At 43.5% G+C, this 13,396-nt stretch overlaps 1 protein-coding gene across 2 annotated transcripts in view; it reads right to left on the bottom strand.

The window, feature by feature from the left end:
• EHF (ETS homologous factor) overlaps positions 1-1,910 on the bottom strand; it is a 34,955-nt gene extending 33,045 nt beyond the window's left edge. For both annotated transcript variants that reach the window (XM_055549299.1, XM_055549302.1), the window contains exon 1: positions 1,814-1,910. In XM_055549299.1, coding sequence (XP_055405274.1) covers positions 1,814-1,843 — 30 coding nt within the window. In that variant the 5' untranslated portion in view covers positions 1,844-1,910. The remainder of the gene's footprint in view (positions 1-1,813) is intronic.
• Positions 1,911-13,396: the final 11,486 nt, after the last annotated feature.

Genomic DNA, 13,396 nt, shown 5'->3' with positions numbered 1-13,396 from the left:
TGAGTCTGTGAAGGCCAAAGTCCTCAGAACACAGCATTGTGGAGGACTTTTGTAATGATTGTTTTCATCAAGGGGATTTCATAGCTGGCTGAGTCACCCCTTATTCCATCCCACCCCCACCACAGCTCTTCCAAAGATTACTTAACCACCCTGGCTTTTAGACTTCATACCAAAGAAACCTGGTATCTTAGCCTTCAATGGAGAGAAACAATCATCAAGAAATGTTTGCCCTGCTAGTATATTGATCCCTTCCAATTAATAGATATTCGTTGATAAGCTACTAGATGTTGGCACTGTGCTAGGTGCTGGGGGCATAAGAGTGAACAAAACACAGAAGCTGCTCTGCTCAATTGTACTGTCCAGTAAGAGCACTGCTTCTGAAAATGATGTAATAGCTTTTTCCAAGGTCATCTGGCCTCATTGGCCATCTCCTGCTGGGGTTACAGTAGAACAAGAGCAGGGAGAGCCAGGCGACCTGCTTTGGCATTTGGAAATGACCAAGCTTGGAAAGAACTTCAACTCCCTTAAAAAACAGGGTTAGGGCAAGAATAGAGATGCAGATGTAGAGAAGAGACTTGTGGACACAGTGGAGGAAGGAGAGGATAGAACAAATTGAGAGAGTAGCGTTGACATATACATATACTACTGTGTGTAAAATAAACAGCTTTGGTGCCTTGTGATGACCTAGATGGGAGGGACGGGGGATTGGGAGGGAGGCTCAAGAAGGCAGGAATATATGTCTACATATAACTGGTTCACTTCTTTGTACAGCAGAAACCAATACAACATTGTAAATCAATTATCCTCCAATCAAAAATAAATAAATAAATAAATTAATTAAAAAAGAAAAACCAGGACTGGTCCTCCTTTCTCCAACAACCCCAAGCCCTTGCCTTCACAGGAAACCCTCACCAAGACCTGGAGTTGGCAGCCATGAGTTTCACAAAGCAGCCTCAGCCAAAACCAATCTCCACGCAGGACAGAATAAAGCAGCTGGTTGTCTGGATGGCTGCATGTCTCTCCCTGAGACAATAGTGTGTTTATGTGTCAGAGGGTTAGGGGCAGGTTAACATAAAACCCACCGTAAACAGAGCTGTTAATTCAGTTGCTGGCAGGGGCTTCTGTTATCTTCTGAATACCTCCCAGAGGGTATAAGCCCTACCTTTTCATTTGAGTTGGCAGCAGAGTTATTTTTTTGCACCTGTTGCTCTGCTCCAATAACAACGCAGTTAAGCATTGATTTGTTGGAAAATAAACAGAAAAAAGCAAAGAAAGGCATCTGCCCAAACAGCCTGAGCTGGTTTGACAGAGCATTCATGCCAATTTGTTTTTCCTATAAAAACCAAAGAAAAACCTGCGCTTTCAGTTTGAATGCTGTCCTCCCACTCGCTAAGAAGAAAAGGTGGTATCGAAGAGACCAGCCAGAGCTGGCAGGGCCCAGGAGCCAGAAGACACTGTACTTTTCCATTGGCTGGTTCTACGAGGGCGCTGAGGGGTATCTGAGATCTGTAGAATGACATGGCCAACCTCCAGCCAGCCCAGGTTAAGATCCTGAATCAGATTAACAAGGCCAGAGAAGGGGCTGCCAGGGTATGATCATAACCCAAACCACACTCTTCCCAATGGTTGATTTCCGGAAGTCAGTAAGTTCAGGGAGTAGGTGTGGTCTCTGGGTTACCTCCCTAAGCAGAAACTCAGCGTGGCTCTCCCAAAGGCTTCTTTCATCCAGCCCTGGGCGATGAGCATAATTTGAAAACCCCCAGTCCCTGGACCATAGCTTTCCCAATGGGGAAAGGAGGTTAGCCATACCTACCTCCAAGGCAAGCTGTGTAGACTCACTCATGTCCTGCCAAGTGACTTGAGATCCCAGGTGTCCTGTCGAAAGGACCTAAGATGTTCACTGTATGATGCCCGCGTTAATTCAAGCATCACCGCGTTCTCATTTCCCAACAGTTTGTCAATATCACATGATGTGCTCAAGCCAGAAAGGGCTACAAAGAGCTAAACAAATCACTCAAAGGGAGATCATGACAACACTAATTAAGCGGTGGCATCATCACCCAGACTTCAACACACACTGTCAGGCGAAGCCTCTTAATATCTCTTTTTTAAGCCTTGAGCAGAAAACCTGGGACGTGTGGGCAAAGCGTGATGTTCCCCGAGATTACCACCTCCCCGCAGCTTTCTCTCAGCCACTGGGCTTTCATTATCACCACACCATTGGCTTAATGGGGAGGGGAGGTCACAGCAGTGGGGGGAAGTCTCCGAAACGCCTCTTCTCAAGGAGAGTTAAGAACAGGGTGTTCTGACAGAGGAGGGATACGGCTGGCTGAGCATTCCCAAGCATTCTTGTCATGAGCAGGGCAGGGAGTGGACTGCCTCGGAACCAAATTGGGCAGCCAGAAAAATAAAAGATTTAACAACACCCTCAGTTGACTGAAAAATAAATAAGACCCAGGACGCAGGAATGCAGGAAGGGTGGAGGGAGGTTAAGAGGCTGGAATCGGAGCCAGGGAGGGTTGGGATGGACTGGGACAATGGATTTGACCAGGTCGAGATTAAAGTTTCTTCCCAGAGAAAGACTGAAATGCCCCAGTCAGGGAAAGATCAACAGCCACCAATTTGGGATCTCCAGATGGTATAATTACAAAACAGCAGTCAAAATTATGACGAGGATGACACTTTATATTTATTGAGTGTTTATGATGTGCTAGGCATTGAGCTAGGCTTTACAGGAATTGTCTCATTCACTCCTTGCAAAAACCCCAGATGTGGATACTAATATTATCTCCATTTTTACAGAAAAGGAGGCACAGAGAACTTGAGTAACTTACTCAAAGACACAAAGCTAGTAAATGGTTGGATGTATAATAATAAATGCATTGGGGTGTGGAGGGAGTGCCATATAACTTTTCATAGCTTTGAAAATGGACTCTTGTATTTCCAAAGACAAGGTGATTGTCTTTTAGGATTGCACACTTTTATTTTTGAAACTGAGCTCCTTTAAGTACAGCTGTATAATTTTTTGTTCCCCAAATGTGAGCGTGAAGCATGCTAAGCATCCTTGTGCCCTTAGTTGAAGTTATTTTAGTGTGCATCTGTGCGGATGCTACAGGAACACCCGTTCATGTCCACCCAAACCCATCTGTCAAAACTTCAGCCTGGCTTCCAGTTGAAAGCCCCAGACTGACTCAGCGATTGGGTTTGGCTGCTTGAAGTCACCTCAGACTTATTAGCCATGATAAAAGAGCAGTAATAATCACAAGGAAACTGAAAAATTAAGGGGAAATTATGCCTCCTTTGGAAAAGCATCTGACAACTAAGCCATCACACACGGCTCCTGATGTCAGACCCACTGTGTCGTGGACATCACCCCAATGAGGGGAGGGCTCTGGGAGCCTGCATTCCATCCCTCTGAGAAGTCTAGGAAAGTTCTCCCCGACCTCCATCATACCCATGACCCTGCAACTGTTTGTAAAAACGTAGCCATAAAACAGATAGGACTTCACTAGACTCATTCCAGCATCATCTTTGCAACTTATGAATGGATAAGAAAGCTATGGTACATATACACAATGGAGTATTACTCAGCCATTAAAAAGAATACATTTGAATCAGTTCTAATGAGGTGGATGAAACTGGAACCTATTATACAGAGTGAAGTAAGCCAGAAAGAAAAACACCAATACAGTATACTAACGCATATATATGGAATTTAGAAAGATGGTAACGATAACCCTGTGTACGAGACAGCAAAAGAGACACTGATGTATAGAACAGTCTTATGGACTCTGAGAGAGAGGGAGAGGGTGGGAAGATTTGGGAGAATGGCATTGAAACATGTAAAATATCATGTATGAAACGAGTTGCCAGTCCAGGTTCGATGCACGATACTGGATGCTTGAGGCTGGTGCACTGGGACGACCCAGAGGGATGGAATGGGGAGGGAGGAGGGAGGAGGGTTCAGGATGGGGAACACATGTATAACTGGGTGGCGGATTCATTTTGATATTTGGCAAAACTAATACAATTATGTAAAGTTTAAAAATAAAATAAAATAAAAAGAAACAAATAATACATGAATTTTCTCATGTGTTAGAGCATCTCCTCTTTAGAAGAAGTAGGGTTTTCTCTTTGTACAGATAATCATTAAACAACTATAAACAAAAAGTCGTATTCCTTTCTAGAGCCTTGCTGCAAGACCTATAGACTCTAGGCATACCAGATCTCATTTTTCCTTCCAGAACACACTTCATTCTGCTTCCTCTAGCTCCCTGACCTGTAAAGTAAGCCCTCTGGAAAATAACACATGAAAATACTCCTCAGCAAGGCAAGCGACTTCCAATCAGAGAAGTTCTCCCAGGGATCAAATCCCTTCCAGCTAATTATTCAGGTATTCCTCCCCTTGCTTCAGTGGACCTCTTTGACACTCAAAATGATCAAATCAAAACAGCCAAAGTCAGCTAGATGAGCATGATAAGGAGGAGCCGGGGTTCTCCCTGCAGCGTCCCAGCATCAGGAGTTGTCACACATTTGAATAATTTCATCATATCCAAGGGAGCCCAGCTACGTGACTGGCAGGACTCAGTGCAAAAGGAAAATCCAGAGCCCCTTGTCCCAAATGTGTTAGGAGCTTCAAGACAGCAACAACAGAATGCTAAACCAAACACAGGTGCTTTCTAGGTGTTGGATCCTGTATGACTGAGGTGGCTGTATTCCGCTGACCCCAGCCCTGTCCCAGGGGTCAGTCCCAACTCTTGCCTTTTCCTATGCCCTTGCTCTATCATCATGGAAGGCAGGGAGACACTTTGCTGTCTACAGCTCCTAAAGGAGTTAGGAGAATCAAGCAAAATATGACATGGAACATGCCCGTAATAGCACCTGGCTTACGGCAGCACTCAACAAAGGTTAGCTATTATTAGCATGATTATTATTATTGTTATTATCTTCATGATGCCAGGGTCCCTTGACAACTCCAAAGCTATCCATAGACAAGAACGATGGGTGGGAAGAAAACACACCCTACTCTGATAGAAACTATTTATTAGCTACTGCTGTTCATCAGTCATGTGTGAGAGAGTGCTATAAGTTAGGGACTCCTAGCCTTCTTTTTATACTGTGAACCCATCTTGCAGTCCACTGAGGATTATGGACTCCTCAAAATAACACTTTTGAAATGACAAAGTAAAATACTAACATTAGAAAGGAAGTTTATATTGAAATACAATTTTCAAAATACTTTTAGAAATAAATGTGTGATAACATAAAAATATATGTGCTTCTCTGCTGTTGTTCAGTCACTCAGTCGTGTCTGACTCTTTGCAACCCGATGGACTGCAGCACTCCAGGCTTCCCTGCCCTTCACCGTCTCCTGGAGTTCTCCGAAACTCATGCCCATTGAGTTAGTGATAGTGAGTGTACTAATGTACTAAGCTTCTTTCTTAGTACATTAAACAAGAATAGCTAGTGCAGGTTCAATAACTTCCATGACATCAAAGTAGTGATGAATATTGATATTTTAAGACATCTTGTAGCAAGTGCAATGTGATATAAAAATATCTGTAATTTCTCTGAGTGATAATCAGTTACAGCTATTGCTACTGAGGAGTTTAGTATGCTGCACTCGTACTGGAATTGAATCGAATTCACATTGAATATTGAATTTTAAATTACTGAAAGTAAAAATTTTATTTGTTTTCACATCCAAGTCCACAAAGCCTCTGATTTCTCCCATGGACACTAAGAGATCCTTGGATCCCGGGTTAGAAACCTTTCCTGTTTTTGAAGCAAAGGCTGCTTGTTTAGTTCAAAGAGCCTCTAGCTACCACTTCTACATGGCCAGAAGCCTCATTTGAACAATTTACAGGAGGTAGATCCCATACTGCCTTGCCAAAATAAGTAGGAATTTTTTTCAAAGCCTCTAGAATACCCAGAGTAATTAATGCCTTAACTGCCGTGGCCAGTAAGTATCTGGAGACTCTCAAGAATTTAAGGGGTGGGCAACATATATAAAGTTGTGACTAGTCATGTGGACTGCCGGGAAGGATCATCAAGACAGGATAAAAAAACATGCTATGTACCTATCCCAGGTCTTCCTTGAGGCTCCCGTGGGTGGTGGTTTGCAGCCAGCTCAATACAAGGCTCCACTAAGAGATCCCCCTTCACATGGCTCATCCTACCTCCTGGCTGCCCACCTTCCCCACTGAAAATCCTGCTGCCTTTCTTCCCTAAGGTCACAGCACAGAGCCAACGTTGATCATTTTGACAAACAAAATCCCAGAATTATCCAGCCACTCCTTCTCAAGAGAGACTCACTGAAAACACCCAGGTTGAGGACTGATCCTCCGACTCCATTCCACAATTACTAATTGTTTACTCACAAGCATGGGTCCGGATGCTTTCAGATTCTTTGTCTAATTTAATCCTTATAACAGCCTGTGCAGATGTTATTACCCCCATTTTCCAGATGAGGAAACTTATATTCTGGAGCTTAGATAATTCATCCAGTGTCATTCAGCTGCTCGGTGACAGAGTCGAATGTGAACCCAGGTGTTCTGACTTTAACCTTGTGTTCTTTCTACCACATTCCAACTGCTTCCAGGCAACAAAAACCCATAGCCTCCTGCCTCTTGAGAGACAGAAGCAGCCAAAGTCTACACTTCACCCATGTTCCTCAAGCCACAGCCTCTGGTCAAGGGCGTTAGAAAGGTAAGCTAGGTGTCCTCTGATTTTCTCAGTGGACATAATTGAGACAGAGGCTGAATTGAGGCCAAATCTCAAGTCCAGTTGTGAAGAAAACAAGTCTTGTCAGTAGATACCCATGGAGACAGGCTGAAAAAATCTTCACCTTTCAGGCCCCACTTACCTCCTCCAATAGAGTATATCATTAGTCCTTATGAGAGAATTTTTTAAAGGTTCCTCAAAGGGACCCCCCAAAAATCTCTTTGAGACAGTCATGTGCTCCAAGGCCCATTGTCATATTTAGAGATAGAAGACCTCTTTCATATTCCAACAGAGACTTGATAGACTTTGGGAAGAAGTCTGCATCAGGTCAAGAAAGGGATGGCAGGTGAGCTAAAATTTCTCAAATCCACAATGGGACCAGTAAAGGTCTAGCCCCAAAGGCCCTTCATGTGGTGTCTATGACATAGAGTGAGGGGTATGTGGCTGAATAGGAACTTCTAAATTCGCCACAATCATGCCCATAAAGCCCTAGCCACCAAGGCCGTTTGTGTGGTGACTGATACAGAGTGAGGGGTACGTGGCTAAACAGGAACTTTTAAATTCACCACAATCACAACATCAGAAAAAAAAAGTGTGCATCTGGACAAGGACCTACAAAAGTAAAAATAAGTAGTTATTATAATAGTGGGGTTCATGCAGTAGTCTAATAGTCCAGTAATCAAAATATTATAGTAGGCCTGTTGGCTCCATTTGATTTGGGACTTGGTTTTCATCAGAGGCATGTTTGGAATGTATGAAGCATGTTTAAAATGCTGGTCATATTTAAAATAGACAGATACCCTTAATAATAACGAAGATGCTGCTGAAAAAGGACAGGAAGGAAACTCTCAGGGCCAGGGTGTTGGGGAAAATTGGAAGAGAAGACATAATATGAATCCAATGAACCAGAACAAGGGGCTCAGCCCCATAAAACAGACCAAAGACAGAGTGTGGTTAGGTGCTAGTGAAATCAATTTTCAAAGGAGTATTTTACAGGGTATCTCTTTTAAAACAAGGCCAATTAAAGCCCTGGGAGCCTCTTTAAATGGGCCATCCTGCTTGACTCTATTACAAGCTCTGATTTTTCCAGACTCAGGCTGAGGGCCTCTGTAAAGACTGGACTCTCTAGGTGGGCTGCTCAGTGGCTGGGCCAGCCATGTTCCTCTTCTGATGACCCCTCAGGTCTTCCTCTGTAGGAGGTGAGCCCACACTCATCCAATCTACCCAGTAATTCATGGACAATCAGTCAAGTGAGCTGACCAGCACCACACAATCTGAGTGGCCTCCATGGGGGCCTGAATATCCACTTTTCAGCCAGCTGCTTTGGGGTCTTACAGAAGAGGGCATTAGAGTGCCTACCCGGGTACACCAGTGGCTTCCAGTGGTCACAAAACAGTCAGCTGCATCTGTGTCTATATTCACACTGACTTCGGATAAATGAGACAATTGATAAAGACAGGATATTGTCATGGGAACTGACTCAAGCACCCCTAGGAAAGTCGCCCGGTATCCAGTCTGCAGTACCTCCACCAGGCATATCCCTGGGCCAAAATTCTGAAGACCCCAAGGAAGCCATTTAAGAGTTCCAACTGGTCTTCTTTCCTGTCTCATCCTTTGGAGGGCATCTCTCATCCCATTCTCAGCTTTCACAGCCTCAAGTTAAACCTGCTGACCTCTAGACGTAGCTAGCTTTCCCCAGTCACCAGGTTCTGAGGACTGAAGTGTATCTTCAGGATGATCAGGTTTCAAAATGAGGGATCAAAAGCCCAGAGAGGTGGTGTGTGTTGCTATGGGCACATAGTTTTGCTGGGACTACAAAAACCAGGTCTCCTCACTGCCAGTCCGGGACTGTCCTACACCCTGCCTTGTCTACACTGTACTCCCATCACTCAAAAACGTGAGTCTGGAATTCTTCAAGGAGAATTCGTAAAGACATTTTTTTTTCCTTCTGAAGTCCAATAATTCTTTAATCAAATAACTCTGAGGGATCCATGAAAACTTCTACTCTGGCACATCTTAGCTTCCTGACGTCAAAGCCACTTGGCTTGAATATACGTTCCATCTGAACATGACCCAGTCTCCCTCACTGCACCCTATTTCCTGCACAGCTTAATAGCCTGGAGCTCTAAAGCCCTGTCTGATTTAAATAAACATAATAGTCACATATATCTAATAAGAGCACAATTGCTGCTCCTCAAAACAAATCATATGATTTAAAATCCTATTATGAAAAATTAGATAAGAGCATATTAAATAAAGTTTATTATCTTCCCTGTCACTTCAGTGATTGCGCAACAGATTTAAGAGAACCCCAACATGACAGGGCTGCCGTCCTGCCTCAGTCTTCAGACAACCACCCCCCGCGCACTGCCGGCGTGCCTCACCCCAGCTAAGAGCTCAGTACGGTCAGTTACCCAGTAACACAACCAGGGTGAGAAGCCAGGTCTCCAACACCAAAGCTTCATGGAGCTGAAGCCTCCCAACTGGGGCCTCACCCACAACAGAAATGATTGTCACTTCAATTCTACCAGAGAGGAATCTTAACAAGAGAAATGGTCTGAAACGGCAGAAAAAGGTTATCACCGAAAATCACGTTCTGACTTTGTATTTGACTCCTCCAAACCATGGCATTGCTTCTCAACTGTGTTAGCAGTTTCTACCACAGCATTCTCGGTGTTCTCGGTATCCACCCCACCCATCTCCCAGAGGTCTTTGAAAATCCCATCTGTTCCAAAGGACTTAGGGAGGACTCTAACTGGAGAAAGTGAGGCAAAGACTGAACCACTTTTGAATGATTCGTGTAAACCTCTACGACTGGGCTTGATGCTTGAACATTAAACAGGGTTCCTACGCTGAGTTTTCAAAAAGCAAGTTGGTCTAAAGAACACAATTCAGGGCTAACCTTAATTTAGGGGTGGGGAGTAGGTGGGGATAAGGAAGAAATGAAACCTTACAGAATCCACAACACTAAATTCTACTTCCTAGAAGTGAACTTTGACCCACAGCACTCACATTCTGGCCTAGGACCTGATATGAGTCCCTTCCAGTTTCTGGTTAGCTAACTGAATGCAGTTGAGTAAATAGTTTAGCCTCTCAGTTTCCATTTTGTCTCAGCCTTTGAAATCATCAAAAAGGTACTGAAAGAGGATCTGCATAAAGTTAGTAAGTTAAAGGGAGCATAAATGTGGAATCATGAGTGTGAACACAAGACTTCTCAGAGGTCCAGAAAGACCCAAGGCATTTCCATCTGGGGGCACTCACAGTATATTTTTTTTAAAAAAGCAAAAAAAAAAAAAAAAAAAAATCAAAAAGCATTGTTTGAATTTAACAAATAGATGCTTTTTAACTCAAAAGAAAAAATATAATTGAATTTTAGATTTTTCATATGTACAAGGCCTGGATCTAAGGCATCACACTCCCCACAATCACCCTAAAAAGTTTCCAAATAATGCCACCATCTTGAACAGTAACGCACGAGAACTGAAAGCACAGTTGTTCCCTCAATGTTACTTTCTTCTAAAGTACCTCTATAAAATAGTTTGGAAATATGGAGGATTATCTCCATTATATTTATTATTTTTTCAAATGTGATCACACATTTTCAAATGACCTTCATTTCATGTTCCACTGTTTTTTAAAGTCTGTCCACATAAGCCATTAGTGATGGTGCAGAAATAATGTAATCCTACACAATTTCAGGTTATAAAAAGATGAATCTGATGAGTTATTTCATAGTCTCTGGACTCAAGTTCTCAAAAAGAAGATTAAATGGAGCCTTCTACAAAATCCAAATGCAGCTATTAAAGTCATTCTCCTTTTTTTAGAATTAAAGATTATTCACTTTTATAGGGCTACATAAAATCATTCTTAAAATCTCTTAAGAGCCTTTCCTGGTAGTATCCCTTACCCCTAAAATTCTTCCTAATAACACAACTTCATCTCTCCTGTTGGAAATCAACTCTTCCCTTGACTTCAGTGGAATTAGCACATGGCCACTCATGAGCCTCAACTACACTTTTATGCAATGAAAAGCTCTATCTAAACACATCCTCACAATCATGCCTACAGAACAAACTCCTGAACTAGACATTCCATTGAAAAGTTCTCCAGTCCAAACATTCGCTCCCTTTATCCCTGTTATTAAGGTCAGTGTCACGAGACACCTGTGAACTTAGGCCCAGCAGCTTACGCTTCATCGTAACAAGATCATGCGCCCACCATCCCAGCAGTATGCTAAATCTTGCCAAAGACAGATGGTGAAAATGTCACTTTCTGACTTGGCATCACCATTACCAACAAAAAGATGGTCTCCCCACTGTTTCCAGTTCTATCCACATGGAGGCCAATACTTCTCCATTGTGACCAAACAAAATCAAAAGAACCCCTGTCTTAGAAGACATTTGGTGCCGCTGACTCACATCTGCCTGTCTGGTCACAGTATCCCATCATGGAACAAAGGGCTGGTCTGTCCCCTTATGATATGGCAAAACTCTTTGCCAAAATTGTTATTGTTTTCTGGACAGAGGTGTGCCACGCTCCCCAATACCCTTGCCTACCCACACTGCCTGAACACTTTTTCTAATTTGAGTGCATACACCTTTGCCTGTTTCCAGCCATTTTCCAACACCAGAATATACTGAAGATGAATCTGCCTTTCCCTACAACTAATGGAATGAGTCAGGAAAATCACCAACAGAAGACATCTCTAGAAAATGAGAATGTGTGTTCTGAGCCCCAACAGCAATTTAGACAACCAGTTCGTCACTGAGAAGAACCTGTCCCAGCTTTCAGAATTTCACAATTCAATCCAGGGAAATGGCTTTGTCACAAAGAGAGAGGGAAACCAGGGGACTTTTAAATTCAGTGATTGGAAGCCCAGACTCCATGCAGGGAGTTCAGATAGCACTCAAAGTGAGCCTGCCACCCTCCAAAATCAAATCCTAAGACGACCCAGGGAGGTGAACAGAGCTGAGGCGCGTTCACTTCCTGCCAGCTGCCTCCGGGAGTCTCTTTTATTTTCCTCTGTCTGATTCAAGGCAGGTTTCTCTTTCCACTCAGGTATTTGAATTCCAGACTCCAAAGAAGGTTTAAAAGTAAGGACTTACCTCATCTACCTAAAGATTCTGGGTGGGAAATCCAATAGCTGTGGCGAATGGAGGGAAGACTGCTAGAAGCACTCACGCCAGCTTGTACGGGGACAGGGAACCGGGAGTGTTATCACGTCTGAGCCCTCATCAGAGTGAAGATCAATGCACATGACAATAATTTTAAATCATTTTGTAGGATGTTAAGCAATAAGCCACCAACCGGGAATTCCCTAAGTCACTTCCCCCTCTTCTGATTGGCTGCCGGGCCCTTTAAAAAAATAAAATAAAGGATTACAAACATTTGCTCATTTGCATTTGGCCAACTCACACGTTAGTGTTCAAACAAAACAGGTCTAACCAGGTTATGCCTGTGTCTCGAGAACAGAGAGACAACCTGTTAATGGATGAGGAATTGATTTGGTGGTGACTGTTCTTTTCAGCTTAAAGGGTGTTTCAGGTGAAAAACACCAGGCTTGCTCCCCAAAGACACCACCAGGAGGGGAGAATGTAAATGTGATGTGAGCAGAAGCTCAAATCTGGAGGAGATGGTGGTATAGGGGATTCAGGGGCTCTCTTAAACTTCTGTCTTCATATACTAATTTGTGTTCAGTCCACTCTGCTTCAACATCAAGATCTTTTTCCTGCCACACAGACACCAAGTTTTTATGGGGCTCCCGGCCAGGTTGCTGGAAGCATAAATTCTTTCTCCAGGCACCATGATTACCTCCTTGACATGGACCCTTGGTAATTTCAGTGGACTTTGAAAAGCCCATCGCACTGGTCCCAGTAGTGAGCTTTGGAAAATTTGAAGGAAGGGTCCTGGGAGGGAGAGTCTACCCTGAGTTGACAAAGTAGAAGAGTCAGCTGTCAATAACGCAAAAGCCTGACTATCTGGTTGTCTGCTTAGCCAGATTCTTCCTCTTGACACTTCCGTGGTCTTTTGTTTTTTAACTATAAATCAACCCTCCCTATAGGAGCTCGAGAGAGAAAAACCAAGATGCTGAAACTAGAAATACAACAACACACTTTGGGCAAGAAGATGGAATTTGAGGGAGGATCCATGGATTTCAAATATCCACACAATTCCCACCCCCCTGGCCAAGGGCCTGCTTTACTGGCTCACAGACGCCCCTCCTCCAATTTAGGTGAGTGTCAGCTCCTGGCAAGGAAAAATACTATGAACTTTCTCTCTTGGGTCTCCTTGGACACTGGCCTGGCATGAGCTAAGTATCTAAGTGGATTTCTTTAACTCACCAGGCCTCCCCTCTATGCTAGGGGAAAGGGAATTTGGGTTTTGGCAAAGAGACAAAGATTTTGTGATCAAAACCAAGAAGTTCCTTGTGCAAAAAAGGAAAGTCTGTATATGGGCAACTGCTGAATAGAACAAAAAGTAAGCCATTGCCCAATAGGAGATGGACTAGTAAGTGGATGGTAGCACTCTTTTTTTGCTGGTTGTCCTAGTGTGGGCACCGTGTTTGCTGAGGTTCTGGAAGGTGTCAAAGACTTGTTGGGAGGGTAGGTCCAGGAGGGTCTCAGAACTCAGGCAGGTCCTGAAGATTTTGAAGGTTTTGGAAGTACAATTTAAG

The sequence above is a fragment of the Bubalus kerabau genome, chromosome 15, assembly GCF_029407905.1.
Source record: "Bubalus kerabau isolate K-KA32 ecotype Philippines breed swamp buffalo chromosome 15, PCC_UOA_SB_1v2, whole genome shotgun sequence".
Classification (NCBI taxonomy): domain Eukaryota; kingdom Metazoa; phylum Chordata; class Mammalia; order Artiodactyla; family Bovidae; genus Bubalus; species Bubalus kerabau.
Note: the sequence above shows the minus strand (reverse complement) of the source record. Positions and strands in the feature narration are given on the sequence as shown.